The sequence below is a fragment of the Bombina bombina genome, unplaced genomic scaffold, assembly GCF_027579735.1.
Source record: "Bombina bombina isolate aBomBom1 unplaced genomic scaffold, aBomBom1.pri scaffold_1974, whole genome shotgun sequence".
NCBI classification, from domain to species: Eukaryota; Metazoa; Chordata; class Amphibia; order Anura; family Bombinatoridae; genus Bombina; species Bombina bombina.
In genome coordinates this window covers 11,782-22,894 of record NW_026512950.1, presented here as the reverse complement: position 1 = coordinate 22,894, position 11,113 = coordinate 11,782, and the positions used below count along the sequence as shown (strand labels likewise).

The 11,113-nt window shown below is 51.6% G+C and overlaps 1 protein-coding gene across 1 annotated transcript; it reads right to left on the bottom strand.

Moving 5' to 3' along the window:
* Positions 1–582: 582 nt before the first annotated feature.
* On the bottom strand, positions 583–6,954 carry LOC128644617 (uncharacterized). Its single transcript, XM_053697162.1, has 2 exons — positions 810–6,954; positions 583–625 (listed from the first exon to the last, which is right to left on the bottom strand). The coding sequence occupies exon 1, from the start codon at positions 4,286–4,288 to the stop codon at positions 3,023–3,025; it is 1,266 nt and encodes a 421-aa protein (XP_053553137.1). The 5' UTR covers positions 4,289–6,954; the 3' UTR covers positions 583–625; positions 810–3,022.
* Between the last annotated feature and the right edge of the window lie 4,159 nt (positions 6,955–11,113).

The following is an 11,113-nucleotide window of genomic DNA, read 5'->3' as shown; positions in this document are numbered from 1 at the left end:
CTACAAATGGATAACATTCTTACACACCTGCTGCCCTCTAGTGCTCCTGCAAATGGATAATATTCTTACACACCTGCTGCCATCTAGTGCTCCTGCAAATGGATAACATTCTTACACACCTGCTGCCCTCTAGTGCTCCTACAAATGGATAACATTCTTACACACCTGCTGCCCTCTAGTGCTCCTGCAAATGGATAACATTCTTACACACCTGCTGCCCTCTAGTGCTCTTGCAAATGGATAACATTCTTACACACCTGCGGCCATCTAGTGCTCCTACAAATGGATAACATTCTTACACACCTGCTGCCCTCTAGTGCTCTTGCAAATGGATAACATTCTTACACACCTGCGGCCATCTAGTGCTCCTGCAAATGGATAACATTCTTACACACCTGATGCCCTCTAGTGCTCTTACAAATGGATAACATTCTTACACACCTCCTGCCCTCTAGTGCTCCTGCAAATGGATAACATTCTTACACACCTGCTGCCCTCTAGTGCTCTTGCAAATGGATAACATTCTTACACACCTGCTGCCCTCTAGTGCTCCTGCAAATGGATAACATTCTTACACACCTGCTGCCCTCTAGTGCTCCTACAAATGGATAACATTCTTACACACCTGCTGCTATCTAGTGCTCCTGCAAATGGATAACATTCTTACACACCTGCTGCTATCTAGTGCTCCTGCAAATGGATAACATTCTTACACACCTGCTGCCCTCTATTGCTCCTGCAAATGGATAACATTCTTACACACCTGCTGCCCTCTATTGCTCCTGCAAATGGATAACATTCTTACACACCTGCTGCCATCTAGTGCTCCTGCAAATGGATAACATTCTTACACACCTGCTGCCATCTAGTGCTCCTGCAAATGGATAACATTCTTACACACCTGCTGCCCTCTAGTGCTCCTGCAAATGGATAACATTCTTACACACCTGCTGCCATCTAGTGCTCCTGCAAATGGATAACATTCTTACACACCTGCTGCCATCTAGTGCTCCTGCAAATGGATAACATTCTTACACACCTGCTGCCATCTAGTGCTCCTGCAAATGGATAACATTCTTACACACCTGCTGCCATCTAGTGCTCCTGCAAATGGATAACATTCTTACACACCTGCTGCCCTCTAGTGCTCCTGCAAATGGATAACATTCTTGCACACCTGCTGCTATCTAGTGCTCCTGCAAATGGATAACATTATTACACACCTGCTGCCCTCTAGTGCTCCTGCAAATGGATAACATTCTTACACACCTGCTGCCATCTAGTGCTCCTGCAAATGGATAACATTCTTACACACCTGCTGCCCTCTAGTGCTCCTGCAAATGGATAACATTCTTACACACCTGCTGCCCTCTAGTGCTCCTGCAAATGGATAACATTCTTGCACACCTGCAGCCATATAGTGCTCCTGCAAATGGATAACATTCTTACACACCTGCTGCCCTCTAGTGCTCCTGCAAATGGATAACATTCTTGCACACCTGCAGCCATATAGTGCTCCTGCAAATGGATAACATTCTTACACACCTGCTGCCATCTAGTGCTCCTACAAATGGATAACATTCTTACACACCTGCTGCCCTCTAGTGCTCCTACAAATGGATAACATTCTTACACACCTGCTGCCCTCTAGTGCTCCTGCAAATGGATAACATTCTTACACACCTGCTGCCCTCTAGTGCTCCTACAAATGGATAACATTCTTACACACCTGCTGCCCTCTAGTGCTCCTGCAAATGGATAACATTCTTACACACCTGCTGCCCTCTAGTGCTCCTGCAAATGGATAACATTCTTACACACCTGCTGCCATCTAGTGCTCCTGCAAATGGATAACATTCTTACACACCTGCTGCCATATAGCGCTCCAGAAATGGCCCTGCTTTTCAACAAAAGATAGTAATTGAAGGAAGAAAAATTGATAATAGAAGTTATTTACTTAAGTTGTTTCTAAACCGCGGCCCTCAAGTACCCCTAACAGACTAGGTTTTCATTCACAGGTGAAATAATCAGCTGATGGGTGAGAGCAGGTTAGTAACCATGGTTACTTCACCTGTGCACTGCTTCAGCTATAATGAAAACCTGGTCTGTTTTGGGTACTAGAGGGCTACGGTTGAGAAACACTGAAATAAAAAATGTTGGGTTTCATTTTCCTTTAAATGCAAATAAAGTGTGATCTAAGCTTCTCCCTGAAGTCAAGTGACAGTGGCAATGACAGTATACAAGAGTTTGTTGCGGCTGCAGGGCTACAAACCTACTAAGTCCTCAAGTAAAGATGGGGGACAGTACAAAGGTGAATAAAAGTAAAAAGGCTTTATTCAAAAAACACTTAAAAGCAAAAAAGAGCCATAGCTCTAACAAACGCTTACACTGACAATAAAGGGGTAACAGTGCAGCACAGCAGACATGTTTCGTGTGTCTTAGCACACTTGTTCACTGCTATGTTATTGCTGCCACTGCTACTCCTATTTAAAGGAACAACACTCTTCAATTAAAAACAAAAAAGTTAACCCCTTAATGTCATATTAGTTTTGAAATATACCGTATTATTGTCAGGCTGTGAGGGCACAATAGAGGGAACAATAGAGGGAACACTGATTGCAGATATATTAACATAAAGATAAGTGATGATTAGGAAAGTTACCTAAACATAAACCTAAATGAAAATATGTTTGTTTATAAAGCCTATATATATATATATATAAATATAGTCCCTTGTTTTCCCTTTTTTTACTGTTAATATTACCAATGTATTACAAAATTTGAAGAAGGAAAAGGAATTAAAGTTATATTGGCTATTCAAACACTGATATTTATATAATTATTCTTTGGTTGTTAATAGTGTAAACCTCTATGTAATGTGATGCAGTTAGGTGTTCAATTAACTATTTTGTTTTATTTACATCCCTGATATTTGTTATTAGGCAGACAAATACATGTCAGCACACAAAGAGAGTTTTCAAATAAATTTTAAATAAATTTTAAAGGTAATTAAATGAAAAAATTAAATAAAAAAATTAACATCACTCTCTTTGTTAATGCCATGTGGATGTCTTGTATTCAGTAGAAAGATCCATTGGGCTTCCTTATAGTCCAGCCTTTGGATCCTATCACCACCCCTTTTATGTGGTGGTACATGGTCAATTGCCTGTATGAACATAAGGGCAGCATTACCGGAATGTTCAGACTTGAAGTGTCTTGCTACTGGGGTAAATATGTCTGGGTCTTCAATGTCCCTAATGTGTTCCTGGGCTCTGTCCCTAACAAGGCGTTTGGTTTTCCCGACATATTGTATATTGCACCCCCTACAGGTCAATAAATAGATGACATGATTCGATTTACAGTTTAGATTATATCTAATGTTATATGTACGGTTTGTTGTTGTGGAAGTAAAGTTCATTCCTTCCACTACATGACTGCAGGTTTTGCACTTTTGTGCCCTGCACTTAAAAAAACCAAATCTTTGTGGGAGCCAAGTACGAGTGTTTACACTTGCTAAGTCAGATGGTGCTATTATGTTGCCAATTGTCTTACTTTTTCTTGCCACATATCTACACCCCTCTACTGCTATATGTTCTAAGCTTGTGTCTGTTGCAAGAATTGGTAAAGATTGTTTAATAATATCACAAATTTTGTGATATTCCAAACTATAAGGAGTACTGAACACTATTTTACTCTCCCTTTGTTTATTTTGTTTGTTGAAACTTTGTTTATTAGTTTTACGCTTATATATCAAAAGATTTTCCCTGGGAATTTTTTCCACATCTTCCTTGGTTTTTTTCAGCAATGGCAGTGGATAGTTTCTTTGCAAGAGCCTGTCTTCTAATATTTGGCATTGTTTTTCAAAGGTTTGTCTGTCTGAGCAAAGTCTCTTGGTCCTAATATACTGTCCCTTAGGAATTCCTTTTTTAACATGTTGTGGGTGACTAGATTTGTAATTTAGTATAGTATTACCTCCTGTGGGTTTTCTATATACTGAAGTGTTAACAGTTTGTTGTACTGTATCCACTGTGATGTCTACATCTAGAAACTCTATATGATCAAGACTAACATGTGAAGTAAATTTGAGGTTCATATTGTTAATGTTAATGTTGCTAACAAAATCTCTTGCAAGTTCCACATCTCCATCCCACACCACCAGCAAGTCGTCAATGTATCTGCCATAAAAAATTATATGTTCCTTGTGAGGGTTGCTATCTCCATAGACGTGGGCGGCCTCCCACCACCCCATATAGAGGTTAGCGTAGGAGGGGGCAAACTTTGCCCCCATGGCCGTACCACGTCTCTGAAGATAGCAATGTCCCTCAAAAAGAAAATAAATTGTGTGTTAAAAGAAATTCTACTGCCGTCAAAAGGAAATAAACAATATCTTTATTATAATTAGAAAAATTATTCAAAAAATATGACAGAGCCTCCAACCCCTGGTGGTGTGGGATAGAGGTATACAATGCAGTGACATCTATTGTCATTAGACAATATGTTTCTTTCCATGTTAAGTTGTTCATATGTTGAAGGACATCCGTGGAGTCCTTGATATAACTCATCAGGTTTCCAACTAAAGGTTGGAGATACGAGTCTACCAACTCAGACAGGGGTTCAAGTAACGAACCCACCCCTGAGATGATTGGTCGGCCTGGTGGCTCTTTGCTGTCCTTGTGTAATTTTGGTACAAAATAAAAAATTGGAGTATAAGGTGTGGATGGTAGTAATGTTTCAAAAAATGACTCTGAAAAAGCTCCTACTTGTTTACCCAGGGTTAAAATATCCTCTAATTTATCCCTAAATTTCTTTGTAGGGTTAAATGTTAGTTTTGTGTAGACATCTTCCTCACAGTGGCAATGACCTTGTGGAGAGTGAAATGGCGCCAGCCCCGCGTTTATTTGTACCACACGTGTGTAAAACAGCGTTCAATAAGCCACAGGTGAATGTAGGACCTCCAGACATCAGGTACAAGGTTGCCATAGCAACTACAAAATAACACCCGACATCACTGAAACGGTTCCCCTCCCCCATGTTGGTCTTTCCCAACTGTCACCATATCAGGGCCCCAGTAACGTCTGAGCTGGCGAATAAACAACCAGTTGATGCTGCTAAATGGATCAGGTGACCAGCAGCCAAAGTGCTGAATGTTTGCACATTTCACTTCAAAGCTTTGGGCAACTGGTGGATTTGGTTTTATTAAAGGGACATTGTACACTAGATTTCTCTGTGCATAAATGTTCTGTAGATGATCCCTTTATACAGCCCATTTGGGAGAGTTTTTATTATTATTATAACATTGTGATGACTTTCAGACTCCTAACCAAGCCCCACAGTGCCAGATGTATCCATGCGTTTACAGACTCCTGGTGGCTCCTGCTTGTATAATCTGTCGGGGGGTGGTCTGCTCTTCTTGTTTTCCCAGCCCCTTCCACTGATTGTTCCAGTCAACCTCATCAACAGCACTAAACTGGGAGCTTCTAAGTACGTTTTTAAAAGGTTTTATTACCTGCAGTTATATAAAGGGAACAGTATACACCAAACACCATCATCGGGCGGCTAACATATCCCCATGAGGAAGTCTAGTTGCAGCTTCTGATTAACCCTTTAGTTTTACTATTATTTATAGGATTACAAACGCTGAACCCCAGATGACCAGGAATCAATCCGAGCAGGTACCATGTTGGAATGAGGGGGTCACTGGAACAGCTAAAATAAGCAGGTTTGCTAAAAACTATGCAGATAAGTCATTCTGTGCACTGAGAGCAGTAGTGTGACCATTATACTGCGGGTGGTACTTGTCCCCAAGGGCAGCACCTCTGCAATACGCAGACATACTGAGTCCATGGCCTTCAGTTTAATGAATCTCAGGGCAAGGAATTTACTAATACGTTAAATAATTCAAAAAGAAGTCAGAAGTAACATTTTAGGAGCGGTGGCTACTGGCAAACAGCAGGGCAATTCCCCACTACTACAATAAGCAATAGAGAGATGAGATATTGCAGAGAAGAATACCAAGAGCTGTCCAGCATTACTACACAGTGGTGCACCCTGTCCCTTTAAATAAATGATATGCCAAGACTGGAGGATGAGACACAGCCGCCCATCACACATGAAATGCCAACATGCAAGGTCAAAGGTCAGTTATGTTAAAGGGACACTGAACCCAAATGTTTTCTTTTGTGATTCAGATAGAGCATGCAATTTTAACCAACTTTCTAATTTACTCCTATTATCAATTTTTCTTCATTCTCTTGATATCTTTATTTGAAAAAAAGGCATCTAAGCTTTTTTCTTGGTTCAGTACTCTGGACAGCAGTTTTTGATTGGTGGATGAATTTATCCACCAATCAGCAAGGACAACCTAGGTTGTTCACCAAAAATGGGCCGGCATTTAAGCTTACATTTCAAATAAAGATACCAAGAGAATTATGAAAATTTGATAATAGGAGTAAATTAGAAAGTTGCTTAAAATGTAATGCTCTATCTGAATCAGGAAAGAAAAAAATTGGGTTCAGTGTCCCTTTAAGGAAGAGGCTTCTCTGTCACAAAGTCCACACATGACCTGAATCAACCCACCCATGAGAGCATGTCAGTGCTGATGTCACTGAAGGGGACACTCTCAGGGGAGGAGCAAAGAGTAGAGTGCAAATTCACAGTCACCAGGGAAACCACAAAATATCACTCAGGGCTTTTGTCGGAACCAGTACAGACCATCAGAGCGATCTGTAGATTACGTTTTTTATTGCAATGGCTTCATATATTGGTGCTTATAGGTGTGAGGGTAATTCAAACACTCAAGGACAACAGATAGATGTATGTGGGTGTCAGAATAATTTATAATGTGGCCCTTTAAAACCATACCCTCTAACACAAAGCACAAAAATAAAATAACTGAGCAGGTTTTGAGGAGATCAGACAGGGAGGGGTTTAAGGGGAGTATAGGGAGAGCAGATCAGACTGGGGGGGGGGGGTGTAGAGGAGATCAGGCTGGGGGGGGGGGTAGAGGAGATCAGGCTGGGGGGGGGTAGAGGAGATCAGGCTGGGGGGGGGGGGTAGAGGAGATCAGGCTGGGGGGGGGGGGGTAGAGGAGATCAGGCTGGGGGGGGGGGGGTAGAGGAGATCAGGCTGGGGGGGGGGTAGAGGAGATCAGGCTGGGGGGGGGGGTAGAGGAGATCAGGCTGGGGGGGGGGGGGGTAGAGGAGATCAGGCTGGGGGGGGGGGGGTAGAGGAGATCAGGCTGGGGGGGGGTAGAGGAGATCAGGCTGGGGGGGGGGGTAGAGGAGATCAGGCTGGGGGGGGGGTAGAGGAGATCAGGCTGGGGGGGGGTAGAGGAGATCAGGCTGGGGGGGGGTAGAGGAGATCAGGCTGGGGGGGGGGGTAGAGGAGATCAGGCTGGGGGGGGGTAGAGGAGATCAGGCTGGGGGGGGGGGTAGAGGAGATCAGGCTGGGGGGGGGGGGTGGTAGAGGAGATCAGGCTGGGGGGGGGGGTAGAGGAGATCAGGCTGGGGGGGGGGGTAGAGGAGATCAGGCTGGGGGGGGGGGGTAGTGGAGATCAGGCTGGGGGGGGGGGTAGAGGAGATCAGGCTGGGGGGGGGGGTAGAGGAGATCAGGCTGGGGGGGGGGGGTAGAGGAGATCAGGCTGGGGCGGGGGGGTAGAGGAGATCAGGCTGGGGCGGGGGGTAGAGGAGATCAGGCTGGGGCGGGGGGTAGAGGAGATCAGGCTGGGGCGGGGGGGTAGAGGAGATCAGGCTGGGGCGGGGGGGTAGAGGAGATCAGGCTGGGGCGGGGGGTAGAGGAGATCAGGCTGGGGCGGGGGGTAGAGGAGATCAGGCTGGGGCGGGGGGTAGAGGAGATCAGGCTGGGGCGGGGGGTAGAGGAGATCAGGCTGGGGCGGGGGGTAGAGGAGATCAGGCTGGGGCGGGGGGTAGAGGAGATCAGGCTGGGGCGGGGGGTAGAGGAGATCAGGCTGGGGCGGGGGGTAGAGGAGATCAGGCTGGGGCGGGGGGTAGAGGAGATCAGGCTGGGGCGGGGGGTAGAGGAGATCAGGCTGGGGCGGGGGGGTAGAGGAGATCAGGCTGGGGCGGGGGGTAGAGGAGATCAGGCTGGGGCGGGGGGTAGAGGAGATCAGGCTGGGGCGGGGGGTAGAGGAGATCAGGCTGGGGCGGGGGGTAGAGGAGATCAGGCTGGGGCGGGGGGTAGAGGAGATCAGGCTGGGGCGGGGGGTAGAGGAGATCAGGCTGGGGCGGGGGGTAGAGGAGATCAGGCTGGGGCGGGGGGGTAGAGGAGATCAGGCTGGGGCGGGGGGGTAGAGGAGATCAGGCTGGGGCGGGGGGTAGAGGAGATCAGGCTGGGGCGGGGGGGTAGAGGAGATCAGGCTGGGGCGGGGGGTAGAGGAGATCAGGCTGGGGCGGGGGGTAGAGGAGATCAGGCTGGGGCGGGGGGGGTAGAGGAGATCAGGCTGGGGCGGGGGGTAGAGGAGATCAGGCTGGGGCGGGGGGGTAGAGGAGATCAGGCTGGGGCGGGGGGTAGAGGAGATCAGGCTGGGGCGGGGGGTAGAGGAGATCAGGCTGGGGCGGGGGGTAGAGGAGATCAGGCTGGGGCGGGGGGGTAGAGGAGATCAGGCTGGGGCGGGGGGGTAGAGGAGATCAGGCTGGGGCGGGGGGTAGAGGAGATCAGGCTGGGGCGGGGGGGTAGAGGAGATCAGGCTGGGGCGGGGGGGGTAGAGGAGATCAGGCTGGGGCGGGGGGGTAGAGGAGATCAGGCTGGGGCGGGGGGTAGAGGAGATCAGGCTGGGGCGGGGGGGTAGAGGAGATCAGGCTGGGGCGGGGGGTAGAGGAGATCAGGCTGGGGCGGGGGGTAGAGGAGATCAGGCTGGGGCGGGGGGTAGAGGAGATCAGGCTGGGGGGGGGTAGAGGAGATCAGGCTGGGGGGGTAGAGGAGATCAGGCTGGGGGGGTAGAGGAGATCAGGCTGGGGGGGTAGAGGAGATCAGGCTGGGGGGGTAGAGGAGATCAGGCTGGGGGGGTAGAGGAGATCAGGCTGGGGGGGTAGAGGAGATCAGGCTGGGGGGGGTAGAGGAGATCAGGCTGGGGGGGTAGAGGAGATCAGGCTGGGGGGGTAGAGGAGATCAGGCTGGGGGGGTAGAGGAGATCAGGCTGGGGGGGTAGAGGAGATCAGGCTGGGGGGGGTAGAGGAGATCAGGCTGGGGGGGTAGAGGAGATCAGGCTGGGGGGGGTAGAGGAGATCAGGCTGGGGGGGTAGAGGAGATCAGGCTGGGGGGGGGGGTAGAGGAGATCAGGCTGGGGGGGGGGTAGAGGAGATCAGGCTGGGGGGGGGGGTAGAGGAGATCAGGCTGGGGGGGGGGTAGAGGAGATCAGGCTGGGGGGGGGGGGTAGAGGAGATCAGGCTGGGGGGGGGGGGTAGAGGAGATCAGGCTGGGGGGGGGGGGGTAGAGGAGATCAGGCTGGGGGGGGGGGTAGAGGAGATCAGGCTGGGGGGGGGGGTAGAGGAGATCAGGCTGGGGGGGGGGGGTAGAGGAGATCAGGCTGGGGGGGGGGGTAGAGGAGATCAGGCTGGGGGGGGGGGTAGAGGAGATCAGGCTGGGGGGGGGGGGTAGAGGAGATCAGGCTGGGGGGGGGTAGAGGAGATCAGGCTGGGGGGGGGGGTAGAGGAGATCAGGCTGGGGGGGGGGTAGAGGAGATCAGGCTGGGGGGGGGGGGGTAGAGGAGATCAGGCTGGGGGGGGGGGGGGTAGAGGAGATCAGGCTGGGGGGGGGGGGTAGAGGAGATCAGGCTGGGGGGGGGGTAGAGGAGATCAGGCTGGGGGGGGGGTAGAGGAGATCAGGCTGGGGGGGGGTAGAGGAGATCAGGCGGGGGGGGGGGGTAGAGGAGATCAGGCGGGGGGGGGGGGTAGAGGAGATCAGGCTGGGGGGGGGTAGAGGAGATCAGGCTGGGGGGGGGGTAGAGGAGATAAGGCTGGGGGGGGGTAGAGGAGATCAGGCTGGGGGGGGGGGTAGAGGAGATCAGGCTGGGGGGGGGTAGAGGAGATCAGGCTGGGGCGGGGGGTAGAGGAGATCAGGCTGGGGCGGGGGGTAGAGGAGATCAGGCTGGGGCGGGGGGTAGAGGAGATCAGGCTGGGGCGGGGGGTAGAGGAGATCAGGCTGGGGCGGGGGGGTAGAGGAGATCAGGCTGGGGCGGGGGGTAGAGGAGATCAGGCTGGGGCGGGGGGTAGAGGAGATCAGGCTGGGGCGGGGGGTAGAGGAGATCAGGCTGGGGCGGGGGGGTCGAGGAGATCAGGCTGGGGCGGGGGGTAGAGGAGATCAGGCTGGGGCGGGGGGTAGAGGAGATCAGGCTGGGGGCGGGGGGTAGAGGAGATCAGGCTGGGGCGGGGGGTAGAGGAGATCAGGCTGGGGCGGGGGGTAGAGGAGATCAGGCTGGGGGGGGGTAGAGGAGATCAGGCTGGGGGGGGGTAGAGGAGATCAGGCTGGGGGGGGGGGTAGAGGAGATCAGGCTGGGGGGGGGTAGAGGAGATCAGGCTGGGGGGGGTAGAGGAGATCAGGCTGGGGGGGGGGGTAGAGGAGATCAGGCTGGGGGGGGGGTAGAGGAGATCAGGCTGGGGGGGGGGTAGAGGAGATCAGGCTGGGGGGGGGGTAGAGGAGATCAGGCTGGGGGGGGGTAGAGGAGATCAGGCTGGGGGGGGGTAGAGGAGATCAGGCTGGGGGGGGTAGAGGAGATCAGGCTGGGGGGGGGGGTAGAGGAGATCAGGCTGGGGGGGGGGGTAGAGGAGATCAGGCTGGGGGGGGTAGAGGAGATCAGGCTGGGGGGGGTAGAGGAGATCAGGCTGGGGGGGGTAGAGGAGATCAGGCTGGGGGGGGTAGAGGAGATCAGGCTGGGGGGGGTAGAGGAGATCAGGCTGGGGGGGGGGGGGTAGAGGAGATCAGGCTGGGGGGGGGGGGGGTAGAGGAGATCAGGCGGGGGGGGGGGGGGTAGAGGAGAACAGGCGGGGGGGGGGGGGGTAGAGGAGATCAGGCTGGGGGGGGGTAGAGGAGATCAGGCTGGGGGGGGGTAGAGGAGATCAGGCTGGGGGGGGGGTAGAGGAGATCAGGCTGGGGGGGG